This window comes from Lipophrys pholis (assembly GCF_963383615.2).
Source record: "Lipophrys pholis genome assembly, chromosome: 3".
NCBI classification, from domain to species: Eukaryota; Metazoa; Chordata; class Actinopteri; order Blenniiformes; family Blenniidae; genus Lipophrys; species Lipophrys pholis.
In genome coordinates, this window is record NC_137627.1 from 6,150,146 (window position 1) to 6,170,075 (window position 19,930).

Below are 19,930 nucleotides of genomic sequence, written 5' to 3' on the forward strand. Positions count from 1 at the left end.
CTCTCCGACACTCCAGGGGGGTTTCCACAGTGGTTCAGAATGGGCATGGCAACAGGACATAACCTTACAAAAAGAAATGAGTGGGAGGGTAAAACCATGAAATATTATATTAAAATACACTTGGGACTGAATGTTGTACAGGTAATGAACAGTCATAGCCTTCCTCATTATATTGTATTCCTGAACAGACACCCCAAAAGCAACAAAGGTTAGCCGTTTCAATCATGGACTTATCCCATTGTCTTTCAAAAAAAACATTGATAATTTAGGTGCGGTTATATATCCTATGTCCTCGCTTTATCCAAGAGGCTGGGGCCTGGCCTGGCTGACAGACAAAAACTGCATGAAAAACACACCCTCAAATAGACAAGTTAAAGTCAAAATTTATTATATAAATGTTGTCTTTATAATGTGGGAGGAAGCCAAAGAAAATGGAGAAACTCAGGGAGAGATAGAAAGGCCACATCCAAGAGCCAAACCCAGATATTCTCACAGTGAGATGAGAGAAATACCGAGGTTTTAAAGGATCATTAAACAATACAGCACCCAGTCACAGCTGTCTGTACACCTGCTGCTGCTTCTGTAATGCTAATACTACCACGATGATTGAGTAGGCCTTCCACGATGCAAGTTGGTGATGCGACAAAAAACTAAAGGCTCAAGTTGTGTCACAGAACGTGACGCACTTTGAAAACCTGTCGGGGGTTTGACGGATTGCGAATGCGTAGGTGTTTAGTAGAAGGCATACTTGCATCCACATATAGGCTGTGCTGACAGTTGGAGCAGATTTCAAACTAACACAGAAATGCCTGTCAGTGTTAATTTCTAGAGCTATCCTTCAGTGCTCTTCACTCTGTATCTCACGCCTATAATCTATGAATAGAAAAACTCTTAATTCAAACTGGAACACAAGAGAGGGAACAAAGAAGGCAGAAGTAACAAGCTGTCAGATGGAAATGAGAAACAGTAGCTAAAGGAATTTTTTGAGCAAAAGGACATCTTCACAAAGATACATATATACAGTATATAATCAAAAGAAGAAGAAAAGACACTGCAGAATGGATTAAAAGTTGCTCTAAGTAAGACAGGCAGTCACAATCTCTTCCCATTTGTGTTTAGCGTTAAACTTCTTTTTCCACTGTCTTTTCTTTACATTTGAATATCCATCTGCATTTCAGAAAATAAAGTAGACAATCCCTCCGCTAGGATCTAAATCTGATTTCCTGTATTTCACAGATAAAAACATCACTTTGTTGAAGGCTGAATAAAGGGACACAATGAATAGGAGATATAAAAAAGAGGCACAAAATAAGATAGATACACTGATAGGCCAATTCAACAGGTCACCAGTTAGAATATTTGGTAATGCAAATAGTTACTCAGCCAGTCAGCCCCACTGGAGTTCAAACTGAGAATGAAGGAAAGTGATTTAAGTGACTTTGACTTTGGAATGGGTGTTGATGCCAGACAGGATCTACTTGGATTTACACACAAAAAATGTCTCTTAGGTTTACAGAGAATGGTCAAAAAAAGAGAAAATATCCAGTGAGCAGCAGTTCTCTAGGTAAAAAAATGCCTTATTGAAGCCAGAGGTAGAGAGAGACGATCATCTTTCAACGCACAACATGTGCAACCTTGAAGCTGATGGTGGGCACCAGCAGAGGACCACACGAGAAGAGAAAACCGGGGCTCCAGTTTACACAGGCTCACCAAAACCTGGCAACAGAAGATATAACAAATATTTCCAGGTCTGATGAGAGCCCATTTCTGTTGAAAGAACATGAAATGGATCCTCCCCACCTTTCATCAAGAGTTTAGGATACGGCTGATGGTGTACTAGTCCGGGAGAGATTTTCTTGGAACATTTTGTTCCTCTTAGTGTCACTTGAATCATCACTGAAATGCTCCAGCCTATCTGAGTGTTGTTGCTGACCATGTCCATCCCTTTAATGAACACAGTGTACCAGCCTCTGATGGATATTTACAACACAATAACTCGCCATGTCACAGAGTTCATATTACCTCAAACTGGTTTGTTGAACATGACAAGTAGTTCATTGTACTCCAATGGCCTCCATGAGATCTCAATCCAAAACAGCATATGTAACAACTATGTCAATATAAACATTTTAATCTATACCAGCAGGATTTTGGGCTCTTTTGCTGGCAACAGAGGAGTTAACACGGTATTAACAATTTGTCTTGCACCAACGGGTGTCCAAAGGGCCCTAAAGCATTTTTCTTGGAGTTTGTTAGCAAAGAATATTCCGTGACAAAAGCTGAGATAAGGACGACGTGTATTAGACAAGTAATTAAGTAAACATAACCTATTCACTCCCTGCTTCATCAAGATTGCTTTATATTCTTGGGTCAGACTGCTATGCAAACGGCTCCAAACTCTTAAGCTTGTTGCTACAGTACTTAAATTCAAATGAGACGGAAAGCCTCTGATCTCAGTTTGGAGAAGGACCAGACAGAAGTGCGTAAAGTCTAAAATTGGCACCAGGGGGGCCTCGGCTGTTTGTACAGTATGTGCCAGGGTGTGTGGGGGATTTGCATGGAGAGAGAGCTCAGGCGCTTGGGCCATGAGGGGTGTGAGCCTGTGAGATATATTCAAATTAATCTCACCTCTGGGCTACATGTTGAGCAAAACCATCAAAGTCAACCCAAAGATTGAGTTCACTGAATGCCGGGAAGGACAAATCACATTATATATGATGTCCATATTCAGTCATGGGAAAAAAAACAACAACATGTATTTATACAAATCTGACACAACAAACAATTGACTTTCTCTTCATCACTGTGTTTTAATGAGAAACAAAAGCAGAAGATTATGATTAATGTGCATTTTAAAACAGCTAATTACAAAAACATATGAATAGAAATAAAGATGCAACTACTTGAAAAAATACATACATAAACATTTTAATCAGATTATGCAAAAACAAACAAACAATGGGGTGGGGTGCTGAAATCATTGCAACCTCAATCTCTGGACTCACAGGTGATAAGGCCTGTGTACTCTTCTCGCAGACTGAAAACATGTGCTTCAAGTAATATACACACTCAAAATTGGACGTGTAATAGTGTTTCCTTGTTTGCTCTGAGACTGTCTGGTTACCTGTCCATGACTCGGAATTGAAGTGAAGATGTGGGAATATTTAGTTTTTATCTCTTCTCCATTGAAATATGTTGTGTCACTTTGTTTGAGAACAGTCTAGGATGTGAAGAAGCATGGCTTTAAAACTCACTCAATCAGAGCATTGCAATCATTCAATTTAGGATATAAGCCATCACGTCTATATATTAATACATATAGATGAATGTGAGCTTTGTATATTCACATCCTGCCTGTTGTTATGATTTATATTGTGAGGTTATGTTCAATTCTGGGTTGGGTTGCTTCAACCACCCTGCTGTCTGGTAATATCACTGCAAAAAAGAAAACAAAAAAAGATGTCGGCAGGCAACAGCATGTCCGGGCCTGCTAGTCTGTAGGAGGTAAAAGTGCTGATTTCCCGTAAGGGCCAAATTCATTATTAATGCATGCATGATGCTAGATTTGTTATGTTGCATCAGTCTCGCCGACACAGTGAGTCACCGTCTCCTAGAGTGTCTTGTTGGACAATTCATATTTGTATATGCTACTTTAAATACAGCAATAGATACTGCAACAGAGGAGAGAGCGGTGACAGACTGTGAGGAAAAGTAATGTCCAGGTGCGAGAGAAGAATCATATAAAATAGATAAAGACAATGATGGGAAATTATATGACAAGCAAGGTAGGAAAAATATATATATTGTGTTTTTTCTGATTCAAACTACACAGTACAAACCGAGCAATGGTGAAACTTGCCCAAGACATTTAGCAGGATGGTGAAAGGAAACAGACCACAGGATGGGGTGAGGCGATTGTGCCATCTCACCTACTGCCACACTTCATCCATCACACACCTCCTCTTGATTATCTATACCCTGACAGCACGTACACCACTAACACTCCTACACCAAATTTACCAACCTTCCACCAGGTTCACTTATTCTTCTGCCTCTCTGTCCTTATCTCTTCTTCAATTCATCTCTTTTCCCGCAACCCCTTCTCCTAACACACTTAAGGTCAGGGTGGGATGTGCACAATAAATCTTTCGCAGCAGATTCTGACAGCCACCCTCGATCCAGGAAGCGCTTTAGCCAGTCGGAGGCAAGAGCTGCACTGCACATAAACTTTGGCTCTTAAAAACTATTTGGGTAGGCAGAAAGTCGGGGTGGGGAGCCGGGAAAGGGTTATTCGCCGAGAAAGTAAGACAAATTGGGGAGAAATAACAAAGAAAGGGAGAGGGAGGAAAAGGCGAAGGGTGAGGTGAGAGATTTGGCGCAAGAGAAGTAGAATCAGCGAACCCTGGTTGTCCAGATTAATATGATGAATGGCAAAGAACAGCAGCTTTTAGGCACTATTATTTTCTTTTATTTGGCCTGTGTGCTCCCTTTAACCACAAAATGATGACAGAAGTCTCCAATTTTTTCAAACAGTTACACTCACACACAGATACTCACATACTGAGGACATAAATATTTGGAATCAACTGTTGCCATGCACATGTTACACTGTACACATGGGTTATACAAAGATACATAACTTAGAACTAATGATGAAACTGCATTCAGACTCACTAGCAAGAGAATGACCAGCAAACCTAATGTAAATGCAAAGGCTAAGCCACGGCTTTCAGCCACTGAGGTTGCCAGTTGAACACTCCATCTTTATTTTCCATCACACAATGGGAGTGTCCATTAAACTTCAACAGGTTTACAAAATGCTCATAAATCCACACGTGTAACTCCTGTTGCACGTATCTGCATCAGCGATCATAAAAACTGTTTAGCCTCCTGGATGGAACACCTGACCCGGTCAAGAAAGGTTCCTACCATAAATAGCAATAGCAGCTAATGTTAATAAAACAATGTGGATAGATGGCTAGATGGCTAGATGGATGGATGGATGGCTGGATGGATGGATGGATGGATGGAAGGATGGATCCAGACCCAGTGCTCAACAATCTCATTCACAAATAAATGCAAAATCATGTGACCTGCATTTTGGTCCGCCCAATGTAGGCTGAACTCCACAAGAGTACTGAGCTTTAATTTTAGAAACCAACAAAATAGAAAAGCAGCGCACAGTTGCGTGTGCACAGAAGTTGCATCATAAGGTAATAAAAGCCATTGCTCCTCTACTCTGCCATTTAGTGGCCTCTTCAGCACCATTTCTACCTTTCCGAGACCTACAGTATACCCCACTCTCATAAAGGGGATGTGATATTATCCTGGGACACTGGGACGGGAAGGAAATAAAAATGATGGAAAAGTACATGGAACTGGCTTTTGGAAAGTGTATTTGTAATAAAGGCTGATTTCATTTGTGAAGCAGACCGTGATCGTGGAGGCTGAGCGATGCCTTGGAACAATATGATAATGCTGCCTTTGATGAATGAGTGAGATCTGGGTGAGAGGGTGGCAACACCCGCCCGCTCCAATTCCACTCATTAAATTAATATTTTCATATTATTTCGGCTGTTTCTGTATCGATTTCTACTCCCGTCTATCATCATGTGCATATGTTGACAAAACCTGGTGGAGAAATTGTGTTTGAGTGAAATTCAAATTATATTTTCATTGTTTATTGTCTGTTTCTGCCAGCCACTCACCGGAATATGTTTGATTCATTTGCATGTGTCTGTCCCAGTAGGATGTCATCTGTGACATTTTTCTCTCCTCTCACCATCTTCCCTCTCTTTTCCTATTTTTCTTCTTTGATCTCTGTCCCCTGAGGTGTTTCTCTGGTCCAGCTACCCTTTTCAATCCCTTTTATCATTCTTTTTTCCCCCCTCTGTCTTCTGTCTCTACCCTCTCATCTTTCCCGTGGTTTATTGATTTCCCTCCATGTCAATAAGATTCTCCACCTGAATACAAACAAGGCCATCTGCATGACTGCCAATCAATATCAAAAATCCAGGAGAGGCGATTCTGTCGTTCAAAGAAATCCAACGTTCAAATGTGAATGTGTGCCACTTGTGGGCCCAGTAGAGGTAGCACCGACTCCCAGGACTGAGGGATTTTTGCCACAGAAGAATTGCATGCTCCGACTGATGCAATTTTTTACAGGCGGAGTGGCGTGGACAGCGGCGTGTAAAGGCCCAGCTAAGTCTCCCCTCTGGCTCATGAGGTGCATCTGCACAGCAGTCACAGTATTTGCCAGTAAAGCTGTTGAGATCTCAGCCCTGAGCTGGGTAAACAGTGAGATCTTAGTCCTCGCCCCTGGAGCAAAGAAGACGGGTGCAAAAACACACAGAAAAACATCTGTCGGAGCTTAGCGGAAGAAGTAGCAAGAAAAGGCAACAAAAAAATGAGTGCACCTGTACGTGAAAAAGCAGGGGAGGGATCCAGGGGGGTCTCAGGTGGACAGACAAATCAAGAATCACAAGGTCGCGAGTGTATGATGCCAAAAGTCTGCATGGTTGTTTCACAGTCTGGAAGTGTGTGTGTGTGTGTGTGTGTGTGTGTGTGTGTGTGTGTGTGTGTGTGTGTGTGTGTGTGTGTGTGTGTGTGTGTGTGTGTGTGTGTGTGTGTGTGTGTGCGTGCGCGTGTGTGTCCATGAGGCTCTTTGGAGCCGGCTGGTGCAACGGCACTCTAAATTTAGCGGGCTCTTTACTCCGAGTCATCTATCATTCAACGTGACCCCTCCCTTCAGGAGAGAATAGCTGCGTATGTCTGACAGTAAGAAGGGAAAAATAGCAGCACAGATTGGAAACAGAGAGGCTACATGATGGTTTTTCTGCCTTTTAGTCTAGTAATTCTGGACAAATCAAAACATATGAGCTCCAATAGAGCAGTAAATAAAAAATAAAAATAAAAAAACAACCTTTTCTGTTCTTAATCATTTAGGATACTTTTATTTCAAAATGTTTGAGGATAAAGAGGATGGCTAAAAGCAGATTAAACAAGGAGATTTAGCCCAATGTGCATTAGCTTTGTCTATTTCTTCCTGCAATTGTAAATCATTTGGTTAAATGGTTGAAATTACAGTAGGCGTACGACCACGCTGCTTGTTTCGCTCATCTGTGTGATGCGGCCCTCATTTGCACATTAATTTGATACAAAATGGGAGACAGCTGTGCGTGCCGTTATTTCAGCCCGTACTAATGGTCTTTGCTCCTCATATAGCGGGCCCGAGCCCGAGAGGGAATTGTCATGCTTTCTCTCCCCGTCTCTTTCAAAGATAATCTCTGTTTGTATTACGTGAGACAGATGCTCATTTTCGTACTTCAAAAAATAATAAAAAACCCAAAATATAATTTCATAAACTCAACAGGTACGGTGGTCCCTAAATGTTCTGTAGTTTACTAACAAGGAGTTCCTGATGACAGCAGTCAACCACATCATATCAGCAATTTGAAACAGCCAGATGCTCACAATTCAAATTGAGCTCAGGAGATGTTTGCTTTGACAATGATGGTCGGGAATCTTGTTATGCAACAAAAACAAATAAAAAAGTCCTGTTCTTCATCTTTCATGTTCATGACTGTGCATAAATGTTTCACGACTTGTCTACGATCAGGTACACACTATACCCATACACTATAGTATAGGGGGTCATGTAAATCACTTATGGCAATAAAACCCTCACTTGAAACCATACATCTTTGTGTGCTCCCATAACTCAGTCAGTAATTCTTCACATCAATCATACTTTGATAATCCAAACAAGTGCAGAAACTTGTTGCAGTTCAAATGCTGTAAATTGTATCAACATGGCATCTGCCCCATAGATATGAGATAGGTCGGCCCACCTCTATAAAGAACATTAAAAGAACAAGATATCTTAATAGGATGAATGAACAAAATGGCACTTTAGACTACGGTTGGTTAGACTGGGGAGTTGTACAGTGGAGTCGTGGTGATCAAGGTCCTGTGCTTATGTTCAGACTTTTCATTGGGAAGTGCGAATGTTCCCCTTTGTGAGTGTGTGCATTTTCTCCACATACTCCCACAGTACAAATACATGTGATTAAGCTTGAATGGTGATTCTAGATGGTTCATGGACATGAATGTGTGTGTGACTGTTTGTTACCTTCACCAACAAACATTGGGGTGAAGGTTATGTATTTGGCTCCTTGTATTTATTACCTTTGCCAATTAAAGTTGGGCGGAGAAGGTTATGTTTTTGGCTGCGTGTATTTATTCATTACCTTCGCCAACGAAAGTTGGACGACCAATGAAGTTGGCCGAGAAGGTTATGTTTTCGTCTACGTGTAGTTATTTATTGGTTTGTATATATGTGTGTATGCTACCAACTGCAAAAACTATTCACCCGAATTGCATGAAATTTTCAGGGATAATTTGTCCCATTAAAAAGCGATGGGATCAAAGGTCTAGGTCACGAAAAGGTCAAACACTTATTTTCGGCAGTTTTTTTTCCAATTGATATCAAACCAAAACCAAAATGTTCAGTTTTGATTCCCTATCCTACATGCCACATGATGTCGTGATGTCATCACCATGGTTTGCAGTGTGGGGTGGAATGTCAGGGGGATCACATGGAAATTGGAAAATGTGTGTACATCTGTGTCAAACTGTGACAACATGAAGCAATTCAAACGACCATGACAAATGATGGCAGGAATGGTGAGGTAGATCAAATATCCTTGTAATGTATTGGTTTCCATGGTGATAAATGTGGCATTGGCAAAGGTATGCACTCTACCAAGGGCCCATTCTAGTTTGCCTTGTGATGGACTGACCACCTGTCCAGGAGCCCAATGTTGACTGGGATCACCCCAGCGCCATGTGACCTAAGGTGTGTTTACACATAGGCACGATGAGTTACGAATATCATTTTCCTATCATTGCTGGCAGATTCCTGACATTCTTTATGTTACATAATGTATCTGAATATGGTTCTTAAATGGGCGTTCAGGTGCGTTACATTCTTGATATTCGTGGAGCATGTTTTTGGCTGCCAAAGCATCATCCAAAAATATCAAGAATCATCTGGTTTGAAGTTTGCATCTGAGCGTGTCGATCAGCTGTGATGCGTGGTGTTGCGTAATAGAGGGTGACAGGTTTCGCTTCGCTGCAGGATCCTCCTGTTTCCAACAACGGAAATGCAGATCATCTGTAAATCCAATGTATATTCATAAAGGCATATTTGTTTTTTCTGTAACAACAGAGCATTTCACTTATTAAGGGACGTTGTGATGAATGTTGCCGTCTACACAGCCTGGGTGTAGGTGCATTTATAACTTTAAGGCTCCTATCATTATAATTTAAATATTCAAAAATTTATCAGAAAATAATGAGATTACCACAAAATAAATGTGACAGAGGGAACCTGCTTTACAATAGAGGTAGCTTCAGATGAAGCTCCAGTCTGCTGAATAAGCAATATATTATATTCAAAAAGATTCCAATAAGAATTGATTGCTTTAGAATGACTGTTTCACACACTTTTTCTTAGGAGGTTGAAAAACTTGAAATAACCGCATATAAATCATCAAATTCCAATAAACATTTCCCTTAAACCCCCATAAACCAAAGTACTTTGAAAAATATCAGTGCGGGGCTTATATGACTCAACATAATTTTTCAATGCTGTGAGCCAAAGCTTTCCATTTATAAGACAATGGATCCAGGAGGGCAGTTGCATAAAAGCCCACCAGACTCTGTAAGCATGAATAAAAGGACTGATTTACATACAAAAGAACACAATTTACCCATATCTGGAGGAATTAATAAGGCAATTATATGATTTTCTGCAAATTGTGAGTATGTTGTATGTCAATGTTGTGTGGGCTCGTCCCACCGCTGGTCCAAATGTCCCTCTAAGGGCCAAAATAACCAAGAATAAAGAAAGAGGTTTATTAAAGCAAAATGCAACATTTAGGGGTTGATTGGAGATAAATGAATATGTATGTCACTCAATTTTCACTTTCAAAGCACATATTCATGTCCTATAAAAGCAAAGTTTAAGTTACTAAAACTATATATTACAAAGCAATGTAAGCAGTTATTTCAATCTAAATAATTGCCTTTGCCCAAAAAATATTCTTGCAGTTTTGGAGAACATACATTCTGAGATTACATGGTTCATAGCCAAACCGAGGTCAACGTTCCTAAACGTTCCCAAACGATCTGATTAGTACATTTTCCACGGATGTGCAGTTTCAATACATACATTCTGAGATTACATAGATATTGTAGATATGACATAGGATCTAATTGCCTAAATCGTATTTACAGTACACATTACTTACTTAGATCAATTACTTCGCTGAAGACTTTTGGAATGGAGTCACGAGTAAACTTTGCCTTTGAATTAAATGATGCATATATTGGGATCTTCACCCACTGGTAATCACTCATAAAACCAATCCCAACAAATGGCTTCTCCAAGTTTTTCTCAATGGCAGTGACACACATGGAACAAATGAGTCTTTTATACAAAGATTCACGCCCTAATTTGTATATTCTCTGAAACACAGTATGAACCAGTGATCAGGTAATCAGGAGTGAGCCGTTGTTGATTGCAGTTGGTGTGGAGGGAAAACTTTGCTTTCATTTGTTTATTGTCCGCACTGCTCGCCACAATATTTAACTGTCATGAGTGTCGACATTGAAGGTTTCGATATGTTATGCACTGCCTACCCAACGATGGTGATCACGGCACATCACTGGTATGAACGACAGATTTAAAAGAACCTCTGATTACATTTTATATTTCCCACAGCTGTCTACCTGTGAAATCGTAAAAAAGTCCCCCGAGTCTTTGTGTGATTGCTTTCTAGAAGAAAAAAAAATAAAGTGTTTTCCATGAGGTAGCCGGAGGTAATGATGTCCTTTCCACATTCAATTTAGAGTCCTGGTGGAAACATCATTTAGATCTCAATTATCCCAGTCGGTTTTTCTTGTTCCTTTTGCCAGCTGAAAGACTTGAGGTGACTTCTCATTGATTTTCTCCTCTTGCCAAACCCCCCCCCCACACCTTGTCACACAATGACACAATGCAAGCTTTGTTCTAACTGTAGCAGGAGCACTTCCATTCACTTCTCCACAGAAGCAGCGCAGAAATTATTGGGAAAACGTTGACAGAAACTCTACCTCTTCGTGTTCAAATAGCCCAGACCAACGTCGTATTAGAAATCACTACCTCACAATAATGGAAATGACCCAATGCTAGTTATTTCATTGATATAACAGGTGGTATTTAGGGCAATAATATACATTTTGACATTTTGTTTAAAGTTCACAGGCTTATTTCACAAATTTGGAACTATGAAGACTAAATTGCTCATGTTGAACTTTAAAGATATTGCCATGGTTTTGAATCTGGCTAATAACTGTACCAAATGGGTCACATGAATACAAAAGAGCGAACTTTATGCCCCAGTCTTTACAAAGACAGCTCTACCTTGCACTAACCATTTCAACAAAAATAGATTTGCGTAACAGATGCATTTTTGGCGAGCCAGTCTGTAATCCAGCTCTAGTTCAGAAACATGTATCACACTTTTCTTCTCCATCGCTTCGTCTGCAAGGAAAGAGCTGAAATGTGTGCTGGTTACTGCATGAGGAGCTGACCATGTGGTGTACTCAGCCATGCTTTCTTGCCTCCGCTGTTTTTTATTGAGGGTGAAAAACAAGTCTCCAACAATGTAATGATAATTTAAGCAACAAATGTCTTGCTGTGGCACAGCCGGAATCACTCTGATGTATAGACCTTTCTGGCATTTCCAAGTGTCATATCAACAAGCTCCATCTTCTGCTAGCAAGAAAATGATACGAGGAGAGTACTGGGTAGAGGAAAACAGGAAAACAACCAAATACTTACATGGTAACAATTTGCCTCTTTTGGAAGCTTTACCTTCTCTTGGCTTTGTTCTGTTCTGTCTGTTAGACATTAAAACCGATCACAGATTTGTGTCAGTCCTTGTTTTACTTGAATATCATTCGAGCACAACGATGTAAACAAGGTTGTGTGTGTATGACTTGTTTAGAGTCATAACCAAGTTTCTGAAATTGAAAATCATGGTCAAAGCACTTTTGCTGAAAGGGCCTAAAAAAAGCTCAATTGAGTACCCCAGATATCATAGCTGATTTAATTCCAATGACATTTTCATGTGAAAACAGCAAACTTTTGTTGCGTTTTGGGTGGCCATTTACACGACAATGGTACTTGGAACCACATTTTGAAAATGGCTCCCAAATTAGAATTTTTCAAAAATGTGGAAATGGGACAAAATGCTACTTTTATGAAACACTGTTATTGCACATGCACACCTGCAGAGCTTTACATTTAGGAGTATTGGAGCAAGGGACCATTGAAAACAAGCACGCCTTTAGTCTTCAAGGACCGGGATTGCCCACCCCTGGTGTAAACCGACACACAAATGTTTTAGGATTTCAACTGTCTTTCACTGTCGTTTAGATCGACTTAGTCACTGCTTTGCTAAAATTGTGACACTACTAGTTCAGAATTTCACCAAATCACCCCAACCTCATTGAGAAGAAAAATTCTTTGTTAAACTTTCTTTCTGCAACCTTTTGAGAGGCAGTTCTTAAATGTTTGATTGACTTTAGTCCCCTTAGTTTATTCTACCAGGAATAATGGTAGATGGTACATGAGGTCTTTCAGTCGTGCACACGCCAATTGAATTTTATACATAGTTGATATAACACTCATTCAGCACCGGTATATGCAGAAACGCATCTTCTGAGATTGACAGTCTCCTTCTTTGCGATGATTGGATTTAGATCTGCATTTAAAGACTCAGAAATAGTGCACAAAGGCGCGTTCAATGCAGACTCGACGCAACGCTTTTCAATGCAGTTCAATGAAAACCTCAGGCCTCATCTCTCAACAATGCCCACAGTGACAGCGAAGCTAAGAAATACTGACTCATACTGACCGCAATTTCCCAATATGTACGGAGCCATACCGCCTCAAACTACTGTGTCTGGTAATAACAGATAGTACACTCATTTTATTTTTTTCTGCAGGTAAAAAAACCCCAATATCTGCAAGCATCTCCCTCCCATTCCAGTCATTATGTAGCAGTCCACAATGCCTGATTGGATTGAATGAAAAATTAATAGAACTTCTGTGATAAACCAGTGCAGGGAGAGGAGGAGGAGGAGATTCGACTGTTGAAGGGCTCGCTGGGTTAGAGGTATTCAGAAGTTCACTTTGTTTAAAAGACATTAGCAGAAGGAGGAAGTGGTGACAAGACGAGGGGAGATAGCAACTTAATGAAAGTTTTCTTTCATGCCCCCAAGTTTCAGAAGCAACTATTAACAAGAAGGAGGGAGGTGAGTATGGTGGAGAATGCAAGAAGGAGCAGGAACTTTTAAAAAGTACTCGGGGAAAACACGGTTTAAAAACCATTATGCCGCCTGTTACGAAGATGTATTGTGGTGCCGGCACAGGCTACGGAAACTTTCATCACCCAGCAGAAGTGCATTAAATAAATCAAGATATATTCAGATAGACTTGATGATAAAGTGTATTAATGTTTTATAAAACCATGGGGAGAACAAAGCGGTAAAATCTGTCGCGACGTACCAATCTAAGTAATGTAAAATGAATTTAAAGCACTATATGAGGAGGAAAGCTTAAAAAGGTGGGACGGGACACCTTTAAGATTAAGTAAAATAGACTTCACGGCGCTACGAGCACCTCCAACTAGGGAGCACATCAAAGAGAATTTGACTTTCATTGCAACTACCTCAGGGTGGGGGTAGGAGGGTAACAAAAGGGGTGCATTTTTGTCATTTTAAAGACAAACTCCCAACTGAGTGTGCCTGTCGGCCAACTCATAATAAATTCACACCTCCCAGCCTGTAGGTTTCAAAGTATGGCACATTTCCCATTACATTTACAATTCAGAATTATTATGGTCATGAGAGTGGTAGAGTTGTAACACCAGAAGGTATAATTGCATGTGCAATTGGTGTTTTCAGCTCGACTCTGACCTCATATGTATCCATAGCTAACTGCTACCTTTTTCAGTCAATACTTTGAGGCTGAGCTGGCTGCAAATATAGCAATTCTGTATAAACCGTCATCTCATGTGAAGCTGTGAAAAAGTGTTTGGATTTGCTTCGAGCCGCCGTACTTTAAAATTGTAGAAAAATGTGTCATGATGGGTGGAAAAAAATATGAAGCTGGTTGAATTTCTGCATTGTTGCTTTATTTTCGGTGACAATGCGCTACAGGTTATAGTCACAATTTGGATTTGTCAGCTGTACTGTAGCATTATATTAGTAGATACAGATGGTATGTTCTGGTACATCTCTGTCTCAAGGGGACATTCAATTTCATTATAATGTCTATAGTGTATTGTTCTCTGCACACATGTGCGTGTGGTTTATTTACAAAAGCAACCAACAGCGCCAACTCATGGCCAGTCATAAAGAAAACTTTTCCCGTGTTTCTGCTGTTTCCGTGAAAATGGACATCATTTTCAAAATGTTGCAATTCAAGCACAAAATTCCTCTGAAATAAAAAAAAAAGCAAAACAAACTAGTAAAAACGATAAGTTTTTACTTTCAATGCACCGCGTAACTCTTGTGCATATGAGGTGTATAATATAGATTATTGTGTTGGATCAGAAATGTAAATCAGAGGAACACCCAAGTGATCTCTTGATTTATTTATTTATTTTTTAGATCAAATGTCATTACTTTTCATGCATTTTCTTTTTAATTACTCTTTTATCTTCCATTCACTTGGATTACTAACAAATCTGTTGATCCTGTAGTCATCCTTACTATACTATAATTGTAAAAGTAGTCAGTAAACAATCTTAACCACATTAGAGCCCTCCTTTTAGTTGATTGCATCATCCCCTAAGTTGCTAAAATCAAAAGCTGGTATGAAAAATCACAACACACATGACTTCAATATCATTAGAAGCAGCTGTGGCCCGGAACGCTCAACAAAAAAAAGAGGCTATTTCCATCAGATTTATCCTTCAGCAAATAAAAGAGAAAAGCGTTGAGTGATGGGCCAAGGTACCTGATGGTGACAGGAGACAGCGGGGTTTGAGAGGGATGCACATTCATCTTCAGAGGGCTGATGATGTTTAAAAAAGTAACACAGAAAGTGGTGGATAGGAAAACAGACCGAGTGACGGATAGTCTGCGGGAACTCTTGTGTCTGAATTCCTGCAGACGAAGCCTCGCACACACGGCGCGATATGTCAGGGGGCTGACGGACGACCTCTTTCATGCTCTCCTCACAATCAAGACCAGCGATCTGTCAGATCAAATTAGCCTGGGGTGCCGCATCTGGACGTCCAGGCTCAGCTGTGTGTCTCCTCCCTCAGATCAAACGTCCCTGCCGGGGCGAACGTGGGGTCCTGCGAGTCGAGGTGACCTGTCTGACTGCCGGACAGCATCCTTGATCAACGGACAGCTGCTGCTCTCGACACGCGACTCACAAACATGCATGCACGCCACCCCAGAGCCGCAATTATTTCTGTTTTTCGAAGGATTCCAATATTGAGAGATACATGTGTGCATCTTGTAGCAGTGCATGGAAATGAATCCTGATCATGCATTGATTACAGATGAAATAGATCAAGTTTACTTGGCTTTGCTTTTCAGAAGTGCATTCTCATCTTGAGACTATAATAATGATTCAATAATGTGGCCCTCCTGTCTGTTCTCACTAATGTTCAGAAGCAGCAGCCTTCTGTATGAAAGCAATCAGCAATATGGTCTGTTTTTAATTCTTACTGTTTTCTTGAACAAATCTAATCACAAACTCTGATCCAACCACTCCATACAACCGCTCAGACCCCAAGCTGGGAACCATCAAGAACATTAAAATCCAAAATCTTTACAGCCATGCCAATTACTCATTAAAGAGCCGCTAAATTCATGAAAGTATTACATGGTTATCAACTGATATGCAAGTTCGTTTTTAATTAATTGGGGTTAATTAAAGATCTGTTGTTGGTTTTTTTTTTTTTTAATTAGAGAAGGATTTCTAGTGTTGCCAGGCACTAATTAGAAATATGTACAAGTGACTGTTGTTGACACACACACTGAGCAGTGGCTGTGTGGAAAGCTTTCTTTATGAGCTGTGGCTCTGTCTTGCTAATAAACCTTATGTTACTGTGTCAATAAACTCAAAGTCAGACCAGGAGTCTTCTATTATTAGTGCAAGACACAAACCAGCGTGGATTAGGCTAAGAAAGAAAAGAAAACCTTCCCAGTGGATGGTTAATGCAGGTTTAATCCAAGCCGGAGGCTTCAAATCTCACATAACCCACTTATTAAGTCCACAAAGGTGAGCTCAGCTGTGAGCTCAGAGTACAGGTTTCTCCCTCTTGGTCATATTTGTCCCGACCTCAGTGTCTTACCTGTTCCAGTTTCCAGTGGAACTCAGCCGGCCTGAAGGTGTCCACCTGGGTGAAGTCTCTCCGCAGCAGAAAGACCAGGCGGCAATTATGGACATACAGCGAGTAGTGATGACGGTTCATCTCTGCACAGGAAGGAGATAAGGAAAGTAGGCACCGGGGACAAAATCACCAAACCTATGCACTGCTTGTGGGAATAGGCTGACATCTGGATGTCCCGAGCCACACAAAACTGGGACAAGAGTGTATTTTCTGAATGAGTCAAGCATTCAAACAAAAGCAAGCAGTCCTTGCCTGGTCTGATGCTGAACCTGTTGCACAGATGAGAAAACTGTAGGCTTACTTCCAATTGGCCATGACATTCAAAGTGTTCCATGTAATATTTTATCAGTTTTGATTGAAATTGCAGTCAGAATTCAGCTTTTCTTAATATGCAGAAACGTGTATAAAAACCTGGAACTGAAACAACATATGTTCTTGTATCAAAGAAAGTTGTTAATGTTATAATGAAATGACACAATGACTCCAATTGCTATCTGATTACAGTGATGGTCCAGGGATGATTTCTGCTTCTGTTCCATCAAAATGTGACACAGAATGCACAATGGTTCACCCCTGAACTGTATAAAATATTAGATAATTATTTTTGGGATTTTTAATTGCTGATGATAGCATTTTCTCTATATGTAACAGCATTACATTTTATATATGGTTATGTGTGTGTGTGTGTGTGTGTGTGTGTGTGTGTGTGTGTGTGTGTGTTAACATTTACTCGGTTGTAGATACTGCAAATAAGAAAAAGCTAATATTGCAGAGTTGTGTTAAATTGAGAACAAGTATTAGTTTAGCAAAAAACACACTGTTAACATTCTGCTATTGCAGCCATGATATCAGATACCATTCCTCTCTACGCTCTCCTGCACAGGAAAACAGGTTCATATATACTACGACTTGGCGTCACCTTGTACACTTGTAGTTTAACATAGAATGCAGTAGAAACAAAATTTTGCTAGTTTAGATGCAATTTGTTGTCCTACTCAAACTGTTACTGTAGCCAATTTTGTCATTTACTGAGCTTCATCTTCCTCCGTCAGTTGGCCGTCAACATAAAGCGTACCAAAATCTTAAATTGATATGGCATCGTCGAATCCACTCATCCGATTTGTGTTGTTTACCACCCTGATGGGATCACAGGACGATTAGAGGTGCTCTGATCAGATCAGGCGCACCTTGTAGGATGAAGCTCATCTCTCTTAAGATCACAGCTTAATTTCCTGCAACTCGAAAATCTTCGTCCTTGTTCCTGCAGCATATTTGAGTCTAACTGTGCAACACAATGTACATGGAAAGTTTAAAACCAAAATATATATTTTTTTTATGTTAATATATAACAATGTTTTATATTCTTGTGAGTTTGACACCCCTTGACTAAAGTTTAACTGTCATTCCCATCATCATTATGATGGGTGAATAGTTTTGCTTTTTGTTAGAACAATTTTACCAATTACTTTGTGATCAAGCAGTAAATTCAAACACATAGAACAACCATACTTGTTTTCTTTTGAGGTTAGTTTGTGGCAACAAAACTCACCTGTCTTATCGGAGTTGCAGAGAAGCGTCTCCTTCTCGGCCCTCAGCCCAGGGCTGGGCCCGTGCTTCATCCATGTGGCAATGGTGAACTGGTCCGTCAAATTCTGGGGCACCACCCAGTCTGGGATCTTAGCTGCCTGACGACCGTCAAACCGGAAGATCAAGTCGCTGTCCCTCCCGCTGTCGGATACCAGTGTGGACGTCCAATTGGTGGCAGCGCTCGGGGCAGGGAGAAGGTCAGTGCTGCCCGATGAGGCACCTGGGGGTTATTGCCATGGAAACAAATAAGTGGTCCTACTGAGAATGTGTCAATAACAATCACGGCCGAAAGGCAGTGCACATTGCCCCAACCTTGGCAATGATTACTTATGAGTAAGGCAGATGGCAGGGCTTAATATGTAATCAATGGGGCGAGCTAGATAGAGGATGTGGGTATTGATTCATAGCAAATGAAACTAACTTTCAAAAGAAAAGAGACGCGAGTCATCCTTCATAAATTCAGCACGTAGCTCAGCGCTAAAATGTGCCTCTATGGAGACAGAGAGGACGCATTGACCGAGCGCTCGGCTTACAATGAGAAAAGACTCATCAAGGACTCGGAAAGAAGGACGAGTGTGTGTGTGTGTGTTTTTTTTATCAGCCAATCACATGAACTGTTTACAGCTGACAGTTAGTTATATGATCACCCTGCACATCCGGACAAAATCCACCAATCATTACTGCGCTGCATTGAGTCATTCCCCCTTCCAGTTTCCCCTCTTCCCTTGAAAAGCACCGCCGTCATTCCTCGGACACAATGCCCCCCCCCCCCGTCACACACACACACACACACACACACACACACACACACACACACACACACACACACACACACACACACACACACACACACACACACACACACACACACACACACACACACGTCCAGTCTGGAGCAATCTTTGTTTTCATGCCGTCACCTTGACAAACGTTGGCTTTGTCACATTGGTCACCTTGCTCTCACTCTCAACATGCCCTTACCGTTCTATCTTTTGCCTTTTCAGCACGAAAGCGACAAATGAATTCTGAGCCTTTAAAGCATGTTTATGAATCATTTGTTGAAGGTTATGGATTTTAAATCAAAGCGGGAAATTTTACTCATCCAAGAAAAAAAACAACGGAGCGTGTCTCCCTTGTTCAGGTGAACAATTGAAACACGCGTCTTTACATTTCAGCTAATAACACAACATTAGTACATTAATTGATGCTATTCTGATGCTCGTGAAGCTGTTCTTCCTTCACCACGCACTCACGGCACCGTCCACGTCCTGACTCCAGTAATTGTATTCCCTCAGTAAATAAATACGCATCGACTTCTCTGGCACCCAGCTGCAGCCGTTCCCTTTCGCCCGATGTCTTTGTACATTATCTCAAATTGATTGTGCTTTAAAAAAGCAATTACAATTTATTCTATTTGCTATCAGATAACGATTATGAGGTGCCTGAAAAGGACTCTTTAGTGGTAAACCATGCATGGACCGGGAGCCAAGGGAGGCAGGGAGGTGATGCGTTGCATTCAGATGAGCTTGAATATGGCCTGTGAAGGCCGTTAGTCAAAGATGATGACTTTGGACCCCCTGCTGGCAGAGCGTTGTGGGCGGGGAGGGTTGGAGGGATGGGTAGGCTCTTCTGTTTTGTTGGCGCTCTGGGCACTGACACGGCGGCTCGGCTGCTCATCAGTCACTGAAGAGAACGTTCGCCTGCATCTGGGGCGGCTAATGCCCTCGCTCTGTCACATCATTAGTGACACAGCTTTAACTTGCCACTCCGGCGCCTTCATTTAGTACAGGGGGTTTACCAGGGACACAAGTGGCGATAAGAACGCCACACACACACACAGGCAGCTTTAAGATGTTGATTTAAAAAGGGCAAGGGAAAGG

At 41.0% G+C, this 19,930-nt stretch overlaps 1 protein-coding gene across 1 annotated transcript in view; it reads right to left on the reverse strand.

Annotated features, from left to right (window-relative positions):
• Positions 1-19,930, reverse strand: part of LOC308107717 (calsyntenin-2-like) — a gene marked incomplete at both ends in the record, with an annotated part of 319,526 nt that overhangs the window by 53,370 nt on the left and 246,226 nt on the right. Inside the window, 2 exons of the mRNA XM_080460204.1 lie at positions 16,425-16,546; positions 18,013-18,270. Coding sequence (XP_080316330.1) covers positions 16,425-16,546; positions 18,013-18,270 — 380 coding nt within the window. The remainder of the gene's footprint in view (positions 1-16,424; positions 16,547-18,012; positions 18,271-19,930) is intronic.